The sequence below is a fragment of the Cornus florida genome, unplaced genomic scaffold (assembly GCF_030987335.1).
Source record: "Cornus florida cultivar Cherokee Brave unplaced genomic scaffold, ASM3098733v1 CherokeeBrave_3.0.0_Hap2_Chr10, whole genome shotgun sequence".
Lineage (NCBI taxonomy): Eukaryota > Viridiplantae > Streptophyta > Magnoliopsida > Cornales > Cornaceae > Cornus > Cornus florida.
The window spans coordinates 69,805,629-69,821,443 of record NW_026775580.1 but is presented as its reverse complement, the minus strand read 5'-3'; the positions used below and the strand labels follow the sequence as shown (position 1 = coordinate 69,821,443).

At 35.2% G+C, this 15,815-nt stretch overlaps 2 protein-coding genes across 2 annotated transcripts; both read left to right on the top strand.

The window, feature by feature from the left end:
- Positions 1-3,278: 3,278 nt before the first annotated feature.
- On the top strand, positions 3,279-9,007 carry LOC132278801 (outer envelope pore protein 24A, chloroplastic). Its single transcript, XM_059780691.1, has 3 exons — positions 3,279-3,538; positions 3,631-3,990; positions 8,723-9,007. Exons 1-3 carry the CDS (start codon positions 3,341-3,343, stop codon positions 8,801-8,803), a joined length of 639 nt encoding a protein of 212 aa, XP_059636674.1. The 5' UTR covers positions 3,279-3,340; the 3' UTR covers positions 8,804-9,007.
- Positions 9,008-10,252: 1,245 nt separating this feature from the next.
- LOC132279432 (uncharacterized) lies at positions 10,253-15,607 on the top strand. The gene is made up of 11 exons (XM_059781408.1): positions 10,253-11,452; positions 11,522-11,576; positions 11,696-11,795; positions 11,893-12,139; positions 12,626-12,682; positions 12,777-12,916; positions 13,181-13,751; positions 13,943-14,057; positions 14,145-14,194; positions 14,884-15,027; positions 15,318-15,607. Exons 1-11 carry the CDS (start codon positions 10,655-10,657, stop codon positions 15,567-15,569), a joined length of 2,529 nt encoding a protein of 842 aa, XP_059637391.1. The 5' UTR covers positions 10,253-10,654; the 3' UTR covers positions 15,570-15,607.
- Positions 15,608-15,815: the final 208 nt, after the last annotated feature.

Genomic DNA, 15,815 nt, shown 5'->3' with positions numbered 1-15,815 from the left:
CCGCCGCTAGTCCTCCACGGCCGAGTCATCCACAGTCAAGCTCTCCACCAAGCAGAGGCCGTTGAGGGAGAGCATGCCAAAGTTTTTGTTGGCTAGATGCTGTTGCTGGGCAAATCAGAATTCAAGCCTGCAATGAGGAATCGGTCGCGATTCCTGCAACGGCTCGATGGCATCCTCGTCAGTCCTCAACGCAGAGCTCAGAACTGTAGCGGCGGCAGCGCGACGAAGAGCTTGGAACTACAGCGGTGGCAGCGCGGCACCGGTCATCGAGTTTGATGAGGATATATATATTTTTTTCTTGTGGGTATATATGAATTGGTTAAAGGATGGCAAAATAAATATTGACCTTGATGGTGAGGATTAACAGGTTAGGTTTGAGAGAGTAAAGTTGTGTAGGAAGAATGAAAGAGAAAGATGAGATGAGAGGGTAGTTTGGTCATTTTAGGTGAGGATTAAAATATATTTTGGGGCATATTAGACATTTCATGTCACTTAAAGCTGTGTTTGGCTCCATTTTTTAAAAATGATGTGTCATTGTTTAAGTTTGCAAAACTAGGGATGTCATTGTCAAAAAAGTGGTCGAGTTGTATATGGGTGTCTTTAATCAAAACCTTGGGGGAGGGGGGGGGGGGGGGGGGGGGAGAAATGGGTTGCAGAAACTGGGCTTCCCTTTCTCATCGGCAGCCATATATTCCAAAGTTCACTGCCCACCCATCGCGGCTGAGTTGCTGTCTTCCCGTCGCCCACAGTTGAGGCTTTCTTCATTACGGCCGAGCCCTCGCCGGCTAAGCCTTCACCAGCCGCCGCGAATTTTCCACGGCCAAGCCATCCATAGACAAGCTCTTCACCGGGTAGAGGCCGTTGCCGGAGAGTGTGCGAGAGTTTTTGTTGGCCAGAGGCTGTTGCAGGGCAAATCAGAATTCAAGCTGGCAATGAGGAATCAGTCGCGATTCCGGTGACGATTTTCTGGTTCACGATTCGCGATTCTTACAACGGCTCGATGGCATCCTCGTGAGTCCTCAACACAGAGCTCGGAACTGCAGCGGTGGTGGCGCGGCACCAGTCATCGAGTTTGGTGAGGATATATATATTTCATTGTGTGTATATATGAATTGGTTAAAGGATGACAAAATAAGGACTGACCTTGATGGTGAGGATTGACAGGTTGGGTTGAAGAGAATAAAGTTGTGTACGAAGAATGAAAGAGAGAGATGAGATGAAAGGGTAGTTTGGTCATTTTAAGTGATGATTAAAATATATCTTAGAGCATATTAGACATTTCATGTCAATTAAGGCTGTGTTTGGCTCCGTTTTTATAAAATGGAGTGTCATTGTTCAAGTTTGCAAATTTGGGTGTGTAATTATCAAAAAAGTGGTCAAGTTGTATATGGGTGTCTTTAATCCAAAACCGCCCCCACCACGGCCGCCGGGGGGGGGGGGGGGGAGGGGGTGGGTGCAAATTACCCTAACTAAAAAGTAAAAACTATTTGTCACAATAAAAAAAATAAAAATTTGAGGTAATTTTTACTGTTTTTATTTTTATTTTATTTAAATTTAATAGTAATTTTTAAGAAAATATTGTAATTGTCAATATAAAAAATAAAAAATAATAAAATTAAAAAAATAGTTATCTAAAATATTCAACTTCTACTAAACAATTTTGAAAATTACAAATTATAATTTCATTCAAAAGGTCTATAACGCTAAAATTGATAACCATTAAAAATGTTTTTACACATCAGCATGCATCACATCGCAATATAGCATATTACGCCCCAAATACCTAAAAAAAATTTATAACTTATCCAATATATTTATATTGAAGATGTAACATATCATATCTTTCCAACATGTTAAATCAATAATTTAATATCTCTATGTAATTGTTGCATTGTTGATTTAAAATTTTTGTGTTGTCCATTTAAACTCATAATACTAATATATAAAATAAAATAAAAAAATAAATATGAGATGATATTCACTATTCACCCTTCCAATAGAATTGTACATATGCATGTTGAGAATATAACAAATGGTGGTAATAGGAGTGCAAAAAAAATGTTTAAACGGTTTTAGTTAGTAAATCTGCTAATGATAGGCTAATTTTACGTGCACGTACTATTTTTTAAAATAAATATTATTGTTTGCCATTTAAGTTTGAAAGATACGGTATCATCAACCCGTATTATACGATTTTATACGTTTTGCTGCATATAGTTCACCATTTAAATCATTTCTTTTATTTTATATTTGTTGGTAACCCAACCGTTTTTCTTTCTTTTTGCAATTCTAATTCTATATTTTTCTTAAACGCAAAAAACAATAATATTTTAATTTAAATACTTGATGTTAAACAAGATGCTTTCCTTTCGACGGTTTAAATCAATCCACCATGAAGATTATTGTTGTGTGTAATGTTTAAGATTGGCTTTTTAGGATGCCTTTCTTGCCGGTTTTAAAAGTAGATATTGTAATGTCGGTAGCCAAACAAAAAAATTAAATAAAAATAATAATACCCAAATTGGCAGTGACTGTTTAAAACTTTATAAATTGGAGTTGGCGTAATGCATACATATCAACAACACTTTCTCTTAGTTGAAGCAAGGAATATTTTGATGTTAATTTCCAATATGTAAAATGTGTAGGCCACATAAAACACTATATGAAAATTATGGTTATATCTCACTATCACAATGTAAGGAAAAAAAAAAAAAAAAAAAACAACATTAAATAAAAAAACTGATTCAATTTATTGGTGTGTATTGGGTTGGGATCATTGACAATTGGTTAGCCTACATTACTATTTTGACTATTCGGCCTAGAATTTATATATATCTGTACCTATTTATATTTGTATCGGAGAATTTTGACTATTTGGCTTAAGAAGCAGGAAGGGAAGGTTGGGAGTTCGTACCTCGGTGAAGGCAGTGTTGTGTTATTTATTAATTCATAAAAAAAAAAACAAAGAAAATACAAATTGGATTTTGAATTAGAATTTTTCAACATATATATATATATTAATTTTTTTTAGAGCATGTGTATGAATTTCATAACACATGCATAGTTAGAGTGTGGTTCAAAAATGAAATTTCAAAAATTTGTCTTTCGATCTATGTTAACACCAATGTATATACTTTGTTGGGAGGGTAACTAATTTTGAATTTATATTCAAAAGAAAAAAAAAAGTTAATTTTGAAATTGTATTAAAAAATAAAAAAGAAAAAAGAAAAAAGAAAAATCGTTGGTTAGGTGACTAATTTTGAATTTGTAATCATCTGTATTATAAGTTCCGGGAATTCATCACTTCATCCCATCCCGCTAATCACTAATTTCCGACAAAATGAAGTTGTCTTTGGAAGCTAAGTACGACGCCGACAAAAACGCCGCCGGGGCGACTTGCTCCTTCAACGCCGGCGATGTCAAGCTACGAGCTTCCATGACCGACGCTACCCTAGTCAAGGGTCCCAGCTTGAACGGCTTAGCTCTCGCCGTCGAGAAACCCGGTTTCTTCGTCATCGACTACAATGTCCCCAAAAAGGTTCCAAAATTAGGGCATATATAGATGTACAAGTCTGTGTATCTCTTCAGATTCGTCATTAATTTTATTTATCTTTCATTCTTTTGTCACAGGACTTTAGTTTTCTATTCATGAACGGAATTAGGGTTTTAGAGAAACCGTTGAACTTGACTTACCGTCACAGTAGAGGCGATAACCGGACCACGGTGGACGGGACTCTAGTGTTCGATTCGGCCAACAAGGTATCTGCTAATCACATGCTTGGCTCGCGCAATTGCAAGCTGAAATACACTTATGTGCACAGAGGGGCTACTACATTTGAGCAGAGCTACGATATTGTGAAGAATTCATGGGATTTCGCCGTGTCGCGGAAGGTTTACGGGGATGACATGTTTAGGGCTTCGTATCAGACCTCGAGCAAGGTGTTGGGACTCGATTGGTCGAGGAATTCGATGTTAAATGGATCTTTCAAGGTATACAATTACTGTTTATATGTTTATTGTTTGGTGGCCTTGGAAATGGAGTTTAAAGAATTACATAATTTACTATGCATCCTTAATTGTATTGCTAATAATTGTTTAGACAATGAACTTAATATATTACTTTAGATTTTATTCCGGTTGCCAACATGCCATTACTAGTCTTTTTACCTAGCTTTCTGATTTAAGTGAACATTAGAATCTTAAGCAATGGTGGCATCTTAAGTGGATTAAAGTATTAAGGATTACTTTTGCAAGTCACGTTGATTGTATATTTGTATGCATCTTAAATTAATTTCATGGCCATAACTTATTTGTTAATCTTTGTGAATGACAGTAGCTGATCTGATCGGATCGATACAAGTTGATGCTTGAGATAGCTTTGGTATTAGTAATACATTACACTGAATAGTACAATTTAACTATCCATGTAGTATGTACTTATATACTGGGAAAAAAGAAGAAGAAGAGAATTAATTAGAGGAAGAAGAAAAAACAAAGTGAGAAGAATAAGATGAAAAGATGAAAGAAAGAAGACAAACAATACGAGTAGATGGAGGTTTTTAGCTGAGTCGACTGGATTGATGAACGAGCCGACTCAGTTGACTCGTTCCTGCTATGAGTCGTCTTCTTCGTCTCCAGCCTCTGTTTTTCAGTCCAACCTCCATTGTTAAGGGTCCTAACCTTTGATTCTATGTTCCACAGTGTCCCAATAATTAGTTTAAAGTCTTTAAACATGTTTACATCAATTTATAACACAAATTGAGCATCAAATCCTTAAATCAAATAAGTTATATACAAACCCATAATCATACAATCATACACTAATCTAAACCGATTTTATCATTCAAAGTGGTTCATTAATGATGTTTAATCATCTTGGAATTAACCTAGGCATGTATAGAACACGCAAAAGTAGAAAGTACAACTTGTCATAAGTCTCTTCTTATTGATTGTAAGTATCCCAATATATATTTTTTTCTTATTATTATTTTTTTCAATTCCTTATTGGTTCTGATTATCTCTATACTATCTACCCATTGGTTGGCACTATCCCATTTTCTTTTCCTTCCAATTTTTCCGTGAGATAACCCATCTGTGGCCACCTTAATAGCCTTAAGGTATTGGCAGCAGGTGCCTGATGGTGCCCTTTTCCTGTCTAAGAATAATATTGTCAACTCCAATGGATACAACATAACCTTAGATGGAGACACATGTTGAAGCCTGCAAGTTGAAGTGATCATTGTGCTCATGATGTTTTAAAGAGAAAAGGTGATGGGTGAGATCTTGAAATTTGTAGGTCGGATTTAGATTATTTTGAAACTTCTTATGCGTTAGAGGAACTATTTTCAAAGTTTAATTTGTTAAATTTTGAGGCTGTCTGTCTTGTTAACACAAAATGCCTGCACGTTGAAGGGATTCCGTACCTCTATAAAGTTAAGGAAAGCTCTTTTTGTAAGACAAATAAGCAGATTGTTGAAATATTGTTATGTGGATGGCGGTCTAAATCTAACTGGACTTCTACTTTAGGGTTCTCTCGATGTGTGGCTATTAATATAACATGGGTATTTCTAAATATAAAAACCAAAAAAAAAGTAAAAATAAAAAGCTAATATTTAGCTATATCATAGGAAGCACGGACACACCAAAATGGGCGAAGAATCCGTGTCCGACACGGACACACGTCGGAAACGCCCCGACACGTGTCGGACACACCAAAAAACGTGTTTGGAATTTTTTTAATTTTCGGACACGGCACGGACACACGTGTCTGGAATTTTTATTTTTATTTTTTTATTTTTTATTTTTAATGCTGATATGTTATGTTTTTTGTTTTATACTACCCTTTTGGTATTGTAAATGGTAAAAATCCTAGGTCAAATGATGGATGGGAATAGATGATAGTACACTGACTTGTTTTTGTATCTTTTTTGGGAATTAGCCTTTAGGTTTTTGTAAATGTCAAGTGCTAACAGTAAAGTCCTGAATGTGAAACAGTTATGAATGTTAATAGTCCTTTCTGTCTATGCTTTTGTATTTGGAGTAAAGTTGCACTGATGATTAAATGATACTAGTTATTATTCTAATGTCTTGTTTTTTATTTGGTTTTATAACTATTCCACACTGTTCTTTTATAGTTTATTAGTTATGAGTTATGATTTGTGTTTTTTTTTTTCATTGTGAGGTTGATGAAAAATAGTAACACTCAGTAATTTTTAAAGTAATACATCACACACACATATATATACTATTCGCCGTGTCCCCGTTGTGTCCTAATTTTTTTGAATTTGCCGTGTCCATGTCGTGTCGTGCCGTATCTATGTCCCGTATCCGTGTTCGTGCTTCTTAGGCTATATCACATGCCCTTGGGTTTGAGCATTTGATATCCGACTTTCAAACGCATATCCACAGCTGGTATACATAGCAAAGATCAGATAATATAGATATCCATCTATTTATGGGCTATATTGATATATTATGTAGCTATTGAGCTGGGGTTTTATCACTGGTCAGAATCATAGATCAAATGAAGTTGATGTGGTTGAACTTTGTTCTCAAGGTATATTAGTGAGGTTATTAATTTCGTCCAATGTAACATTTGCTTTCTTGTTAGGTAGTCAGTCATGTATGATTTGTAAAGGTTAACATGTTAACTTGTGCAAGTGAGTCTGTTGGTCGTTTTCCATTGACTAGATTTTCTGCACGTAAATTTAGTCATGCCTATTGGTAGTTTCTTTGGTTTGAGATTTTGAGTAACTTCCCTACAAGATGCTGATATTAGGAAAGCAGGTTGATGGTACAGAATGTTTGCTTTACCAAATTGCAAGAGCTCTTGTTTGAAGGACTCTACCGATACGTTAATATCCAATCAAAATTGCAGATAATGCAAAAGTTATCTGGTCAGACAATGCAACGGCTTGAAAGAACAAACTAATGTGAGAAATGTTTTTCCTTCCATATGGCCCAAAGATTAATGGTGAAGCTAATGTCACTAATGATCTTAATACATTAAGAATTCCCCTGAAAAAAATTATCTTCAATGTAAGGTAATTGTACGATGAGAAAAACCTTCTCTCTCCCCCCTCTACGGAGCCGATCCATTTTCTTAAGATAGATGACATTTCAGACATATTATCACTCTATTTCTTTACAGTAATGAAGAAAGTAACAACAATTAACAGTTATGTACCATAGTCTTCAATCAAACTCACTTGGCCTTCTTCACACTCAAGGACCACAGTCGCTTATTCCTTTTCAATAACTATTACTGCACTTGTAATTTATAAATGACTTCCACTCTATACGATCTGTTCAAGGGTCAATCTAGGATTTTTTATGACCCTGGCTTCAATTTTAGGGCTCCTTAATTGATGTGATCGGCCAATAAATGTATAACATAACATTCTATGAGTTTCTATTCTTATAATTAATAATGTGAGAGGATTTATTCAAAAAAATAATAATTTGTAATAAATTATTATCATCAACCATAGAACCAACTTAGCTCCTAAAAAATATTATTCCCCTGAGATTATTGACAATCATTGTCTCTACCTGTAATTCTGAATTAAATGAAGATAGAACTTCTATTGTAAATTTGTAATTCTATTTATCTTTTATCTCTTACCATGGTTTAATCTCTTTGATCTTTTTTGTTCTTCCTTCACTCTAAAGCTGGCATTACTATCCTTCTGATTGGGCATCCTATTTAGTGACGAACCAGATGTTGAGCACTTCTAGTTTGCTGAAGGGCTACATTTAATGGGAACATTTATAGGATACTCTGAAAAAACAACAATATGCAATCAGGTGGCTTCACCTCAAATTGGGCATCCTATTTAGTGACGAACCAGATGTTGAGCACTTCTAGTTTGCTGAAGGGCTACATTTAATGGGAACATTTATAGGATACTCTGAAAAAACAACAATATGCAATCAGGTGGCTTCACCTCAAATTGGGAACAAAATTTTGAAATGGATAAAAGGAGGTCTATGTCCTTATAGTGATAGCTTGTTTCTTTGTTTACTATGCTCAACAATGCCAGTTTATTTGTATAGATTCCCCATGACATTTTTTGGGTTTTTGCCCATGGCAATGGTAGAGTATGGCAGGCAGTACAGAGAGAGAGAGAGAGAGAGAGAGAGACTATTGCTAAGTGTTTGTCCTCCAATGCAGGGTAACCTCTGGCTGTTTATGGTGTACTTTTCTGGTGTGTTTAAATGTTCCATGGAATTGAAATTGTTCCATTTTAGTTACATTACTTTAACCATTCAAAATAGCACTTTCTGCTGTTAACTATCACCTTAATTGTCATAATAAAGATGATAGACCAAAATGACATTTTTATAGTAATTTTGAATGTCTATACTTTTTTTTTTTTTTTGATAAGTAAAAATAATTTTGAATATCTATACTTAGATTCTGTGTTAGAAGCAATACTGTTTTGAAATGTTAGTGATTAGCCACTCATGTATTTATCTAGAAGGATCTATTGCTTGATGGCTGTTCCCAAGTTTAGTGCTTTAGTTGATCTGCTTTTCTCCTAATATGAGATTGCAGCCCTAGGAGAGGATACCATGATTTTTGCACTGTAGCCCTATGACTCAGAATTTTTTTTAACGTATTTTTAGGAATTCAACGTCCAACCTTCCATAAGCGTGTGCCTTTTACTTGAAAACTGATTTTTTAGAACCACAATCTAATTTTGGTTTTCTATTTCTCCAGATTTCAGCATCTCTCAATTTGGAGGAGGAATTGAAAATGCCAAAATTAACTGCTAAGAGTACATGGGATTTTGAAATGTAACTTTTTCCTGTTGCAATTATTCATATGTGGACGATCCGATACCTGCGTACCTTCCTATTGGCTGGGTATCTTGCAGATTTAAGCTTCACTTTTTTTGCACTTCAATAGTTTGTGTTTGTAAGCCTGCATTGTATTCTTTGGCCACCTCTGTGAGCATGTATTGTCAAAATGGTGGTTTCTATTGAAGCATGAACTTTTCGTCTATATTTGTTGCATATTGCTGCAGACCTTGTGTACGATATTTATGTACATATTTTTCACTCGTTTTTAAGTTGAGAAATTTCTAGGTTTACATGTCCTCTTCCATAGCCAATAGGTTCTTTTCTGGGATTGAAAAAGAGAATATTTTTTCTGTTGCAAGGGATATGAGTTCATTCCTTTGGGTGCATCATAGGTTTTTCTCAGAATGAAACTACAGTTATTTTGGACATATTTTCTTTCAATTTCCTTTTTCTCTCCCTTTTCTGGTGTTGTCTTGAACTTTTCTCATAATAAGTACTGGATCAGACACTATTGATCCATTTATTTGGAGGTGATGAGGTGAAATGGAGGAGGATGTGCAACCATGGTTATGAGGGAGGGTTTTCCCTTCACTCTGGTCATATTTCTCACGGTAGGTAATTCGTAGGGAAAGTGTACCCAATGCTCTTTGACCAATATTTTTTTTTTTTTTTTTTTTTCTCTTCAAGAAAAAAGAAAAATAATCTAATATGTATGTTAATAATAATAAGATCATGAAATACCTCTTTGGGGAAGTTCCTTCCCTCAATTGTTTAGTGTGAAATTCAAGTTCGAGAAGGGGCGGCTGAGAACTAAGCCCTGGTGCCTCAATGTCTCATGAAGCATAAGTTTGAGTTTTTGAGTAAACAATTTCTGCAAGGGTATTCACAAGGCCAGAAATTGCCTCTGATAAAACAACGAAAAAAAAAAAAATTTAAGTTTTTAAATTTTTTTTTTTTTTTCCTTTTCTTTTCTTTTCGCTTGGCAAGAAATCATTTGGACTTTACGGGAAATACCATTGGGCTACCATCCTTTATGGTTTACAATCCCTAAGCTTTGTAAAGAATTTATCTAGATATCTGGAAAATAAATTCAGCAAAAGCTGACTTATCCCAATTGAACTATGACCCATGAAAATCAAATAATGGGCTTCCTCTAATTTAAGTCATTATTGAGAACATAAAATACGTATATCCTGGAAATTAGAAGAATAAAAAAAAAGAAAAGAAGAAGTTAAAGATGATAAGAATTCAACTTGCATTGTCACTCACTCTTAAGCCATTCCACAATTTTGATACAAGTAAATAAATAACTATAACACTTTTTATTTATTATTATTTCAAATACGGACGGAGTGGCATTTGGAGAATACTCCATAATATTTTTTCTTTGTTTAAGAAATATTCATTACTTTTTAGCTTATGTAGCACTTTACGTTTTAAATAGATAAGCTTATATGCCCACACCAGTACACCACTTACTATTACACTGCCTTGTGTTAATTTGAAACCACCTCGCATGAAGATCGTGGGATTATAATGAAGATACGAAAATGAAGCCACCCCAAGAAAAAATCTAACTGCGAGATCCATAAGAAACAGGGGCCCATCAGTTTACATCAGTCGGCCCAACAAAACAGGTAATTTTGGCGGTTTTTTTTTTTTTTAACGAATCAAGGTTTCATTCCACACAAATTTCAAAAGGTTTTTCATTGCCGCCTAAACCCTCCCTCTCCCAAATCTTATCTTACATTTACATTCTCAGAAATCAGATCTATCGCCTATCATTCTCAAACCCTACCCCTCTCTCTCTTTCAATCAGTTCAATAATCTATCATCAATCACAGCAGCGATGGAGAGCGATGACGATTATCAGTCATTCTCGCCTCCTGATCAAATTTCGCCTCCAGCAGAGCATCGAAAGCTCAAACGCTTGAAGAAGAAAGCAATTAGGGTTTCGAACGACCCTCTCCCTCAATCGGTGGATGAAGCGTTGTCGATGCCTCCAGTTGATTCGTACGAATCGCAAGGTATGGACTCTTCTGAAACCCTAGGTTCTGAGGGTCATAATGAGCCACTTCGATCTGAGTCCCCATCTGAGGGTTTTGATGAGGGCAATGAGTTGAATTCTGCTCTCGATGGTTTGTTTTCTGAGGAAGATCGTAAAAGAACTAACAGAGCTTTGGATTTTGATGATATGGTTGATGGATTTGACGGAAAAGAACTTGGAATGGATGAGAAAATTGCTGATTTGAAGATGGAGAGAACTGAGAAGAAACGAGTTAATGAAGAGGGGTCAAATGAAAAGGAGGAGAAAAAGAAGCGATCTGAGTCCCCATCTGAGAGTTTTGATGAGGGAAATGAGTTGAATTCTGCCCTTGATGGTTTGTTTTCTGATGATGACCGTAAAAAAACTAACAGAGCTTTGGATTTCGATGACATGGTTGATGGATTTGACGGAAAAGAACTTGATGAAGGTGGGGGAATGGATGAAATACTTGCTGATTTGAAGAAGGAGAGAGCTGAAAAGAAAAGGCTTAATGAAGAGGGGTCAAATGAAAAGAAGGAGAGAAAGAAGAAGAGAGTTGAGAGTGTTGGTGACGATACAAAGACCAAAAGATCTAACTCCAACAAAAGAAGGGAAGACAAGGTAAATCTACTTCATTCATTGATTCTTTATTTATTTATTTTACTGATATAGAGCTGCTCTTAATTACAGGAAAGAAGAGCTCATCTCAACCAGCTTCATGCTGACTCCCAAAGACTGTTGAGGGGTATTATTCTTTGTCTTTATGCTTATAGTTTAATGCATTTGATATCTGATAATCGAGTAGTTTATTTATTTGTATATATTCAGTATTGATTTGTTTGTGTTCATTTTCTATCCCATTAGAAACTAGAGATGCTGGATTTAAACCCGTTCCAGTGGTAACAAAACCAATATCTTCAATTTTGGAGAAGATTCGGAGAAGGAAGCTTGAGTTATCAAAAAAGTAGGTTCATTTTAATCTTGGTTCTCTCTCTGTGTATACATCAAATTTTGGTTATTCTTATATCTATAAATATATGATTTCATCTTTCTGCTGGCAGATTTGTTGTTCTGAGTAATAATTCTTCTATTGCTGAGAATCATGTTTCTTCGAGAGAGGTTATGATGGATGCCAAAGCTGAAGATGTCTCTATTGATGATCCAAAATCTGATCAATTTGGAAATCCAGTGCAAGAGGACACAATTGCATGTCACGTGGATGTAGATTGCAGTTTGGATGTTCCTCAGATGGATGGACCTAAGGAATCTGCAATGCATTCAAGTCATGAAAATGATCTGTCCCAGATGGCAAGTAAAATTAGATGTTTTTTATCAATAAAATTGAATGTCTCATCATACAATTGGCATACAATTAACTTAAATTAAAGTTGTTTGTCTGGTTAGATGTTTTTATCAATAAAATTGAATGTCTCATCATACAATTGGCATACAATTAACTTAAATTAAAGTTGTTTGTCTGGTTAGTTTAATTAGTTGCACGTGATCTCTTGAATGTGATATATCCATGAACGTGGTATGTTAATAAAAATATTAAATCGCTATTAGTTTATGTCATTTACTCTTTAGCAAGAATACAGAATAAAAAATATCCCATGGATAGACTGCAGTCTATAGGCTTGTAACAGCTGGATAGAAATACGAATTTATTTCATTAAAGAATTGAAGATGGCTTTTCTCTATCATCGTTAGTAATTTGTTTTTGTACTATGATTCGTTGCTCTTACATGAAATGGATTTTCCATATAAAGTAATGCTTGCTTCTGTTTACTATAGGCATTAGACAACGAGGAATGTACACAAGCATTTCGAGCTCCAATTGATGATACACAGGTTTTCTTCCTATCTCTGCCGTTAAAAAAAAAACACTAATGTTGCAAAGGTTTGCATATCAAGACATAATTGCTCATCAGCTTGCATAATGTAGGATCTGTTCTGTGATTCACAAACAAGTGAGAGTAAAGATGAGCTGCCTGATGACCAACAGGCGAGTCCTTTGGAAGAATTATTGGCACCATCTTTGCCTGCAATGAATTTGAAGTTTGATTCTGCTCCTCCTGATGGCATGTGAGTGTTTAAATATATTCCTTTATTCTGTAATTTCAGTTTACAGTTTGAGATGGGGTTTTATGGAATTGTTGGGGCTTAAAAATTACTGATTTCTTCCCTCAAACGGTTATGCATCACAACTATTTCAATTACTTACACTAGCTTCATGAAAGAACTCTAATGATTTCTTGACGTTTTGCATTGATGAAACTTTCCTCACTGAGATCATTTCCACCTCTAATTTGGTATGAAATGTATTAATGGTTTCCGTTTCTTTTGAAGTTCTTCTGATGAAGAGGACAATGACAAGGAGAACGTTGATCCCGGTCCACATAGACTTGAGAACAGGTGTTCTTCTCCAAATGGCGATCCTGTTAAAGCTTTTGTTGATGATGAAGCTGTTGAAGAAGATGATAGTGACAATGACCTATTCCGCTTCCAAGAAAATGAAGAAGATCAAGACAATGAAGATTTGGATGAACTTAATGATATGATAGCAACCCAATTTGAAGAAAAACCAACTGATAATGAAAAGCGCAATGAACTTCATCAGAAGTGGCTTGAGCAACAGGATGCAGCTGGAACGGACAATCTTTTACAGATATTGAACTGTGGTTTGAAACAAAAAGATGCAATTTTGCTTGAAGAGGAAGAAGAAGACGATGAGGATGAAGAAGAGTTCAGTGATGAAGTTGCAGATGATCTGGTACCAACAAATATCCCTCAAATGAATTCAAGAAAAGCAAAGCAAATGATTTCTCAGATGTTTTCTGATAAAGATGATGCATACCTGTCATCTGATGAAGAAGAAACAGAGAAGAAATTAGTTAAACAGAGGTTGCTTGACAGAGCTGTAAGTTATCTGCATCTCAGTATTCTATTGGACTTGGTTTACAGAACATCAAAATTTTGTTCCATCTCATGTTTTAAGAGAACTTTCTGGTTTATATAACGAGTTGTTTTGGACTTGATTTATGTATCTTTTTTAATTTTTCTTTTAGTTTGTTTTGTAAGACGGTCATTAAAGCTTTATAAACTGAACAGGAAGAGCAGGCTACATTCTTGTCACCTGCTGAGGATGAGAGTTCAAGAGAAGTTTTTGGTCTCATAAAGAAGCTGAATATAGCACCTGACACAAAGAGGAAGACAAAAGCGTCATGTAAAATATATCATTTTGTTCACTCATTTCATAAGATTACATTGGTGTTGTTCCTAATTAAATATTTGTTGCGCTACTGTTTTGCAGCATTCTTTGATACGCTGTCAGCCGGAGGAAATAGCAGCAGCTCTTCAAAGGTATAGAATAGTGCTGACATAATTTGAAGTTGAACCAACATTTTTTTATTTTAACATCCGACTTGGATTAATAACCTTTTGTGATTTCCATGTAGAATTAATGCATTCATTTTTTTCTTTCTACTCAATAACACAATTTTTATGTGTATCCTTAATTCTAGAAATTAAATTAGAAGAACATTTAAATGGATTGAGTGAATTCAATCTGCAGAAGTCTGGAATTCTTCTGGAATAAGAAGATATGTAGAACAACATAATTAAAAATATTCAAATTTCATTTCGGGTATGTTTGGAAGCATGAATCCGTGCCTTGGAATTGGAGGAAAAATTGATTTTTCTCCAATTCCAATTCCAAAGCACTAATTTATCTCCCAAACATAGTTTTAGTGTATCAATTGGTTGGAATTTTCTAGAGTTCTACAGTAGACAATTCATATCAAGTGGCATTGTATAAACCAAAACAAATTTGGCCTCCAATTGGCACCCTATATGTGCCAGGTTCTGCATATATGTTTCCTTCTTGATAGAGGTGGCCAATCCTTGTCAGCTGGTACTAGTCCGGCAAGCACCAGAATCTGTATCATCAATTTTGATATTAGGATTGTCCGCTGCTGCAGAGTTTGCAGTATTGTAGCCTGTAGGATCAAGGATGTCATTAATGATAGCTTTTCTTTTGCTAAATGTTGCAGTCATCTTTTCTGGGTCGAGCATCAAGCCATTCTTTTCCATCATCGCATAAGCAAGGAACAAGCAAGGTTCGATCTTTCATTTTTGGACGAGACGACAGTAATAGCAGGAGTTCAATCTCAATTTCAGAGGATTCTTCAGATACAGTAAGCTTTACCGGAAAACACAGTGAAAGCTGTAGTAAATATGATCTAGTTTTGTTTGTTGACATCTTATAGTCACTGACAGTGGAACACACATTTATCTTCCAGTATAACTACCTTAAAGCTGTTCTTAGGAATTTGAAATTACACAATGATAGTATATTTTTCCAATTTTTGATATTTTTATGTGGAAATCACTCTGTTTTGTGCTTTAACGTTTACTTATTATATTTGATCTGTTGTTGAATTCATCAGTGCAGTAATGCTCATTTTGTGTTTCTTTAAACTTGCAGATTCCAAGCGAAAACCGATCTACAAGGAATGTCACAGCCAAGTTTAGTAGCTCACAATCCAAATCAAGCACTCAGAGCAAAAAGATTGCTGCTGAAACTGTTTCTGGTACTTCACTTTTTGAAATATTGAAGAGGTCTTCTTCGCTGCAATCGAACCCCTGTAATCAGGACAGTATGGTTGGCCTAACTCAAACTGTATTTGCCTCTTTTAAAATTCCAAAGAAGCCGATAAAGGTTGAAGGAAGAATCTAGTACAAATTAAAGACTGCAAACCTTTTTTTTTTTTTTTTCATGGTCAGAAGGTTATCATTGCTTTCTATAGATTCTGTTATATGGTTTCCTAGTTCAGATTGATATCAACTATCATTGTGTACTATGGCGACGCCTATTTTTTACTTTGTTCAAGATGCTCAAGTGAATCATGTTGGTTCCTTAATAAATCAGAGTTTGACACTAACACAGGAAGCACAATGCTTGCATATGGTAAAACATTGTCCT

Bases quoted from the DNA above. Each gene is read 5' to 3' on its own strand.
- LOC132278801 (XM_059780691.1), top strand. From the start codon at position 3,341: ATGAAGTTGTCTTTGGAAGCTAAGTACGACGCCGACAAAAACGCCGCC. The intron at 3,539-3,630 runs GTTCCAAAATTA...CTTTTGTCACAG, and splicing joins ACTACAATGTCCCCAAAAAG to GACTTTAGTTTTCTATTCAT. The intron at 3,991-8,722 runs GTATACAATTAC...CTATTTCTCCAG, and splicing joins TGTTAAATGGATCTTTCAAG to ATTTCAGCATCTCTCAATTT.
- LOC132279432 (XM_059781408.1), top strand. From the start codon at position 10,655: ATGGAGAGCGATGACGATTATCAGTCATTCTCGCCTCCTGATCAAATT. The intron at 12,140-12,625 runs GCAAGTAAAATT...TGTTTACTATAG, and splicing joins AAAATGATCTGTCCCAGATG to GCATTAGACAACGAGGAATG. The intron at 14,195-14,883 runs GTATAGAATAGT...TAAATGTTGCAG, and splicing joins ATAGCAGCAGCTCTTCAAAG to TCATCTTTTCTGGGTCGAGC.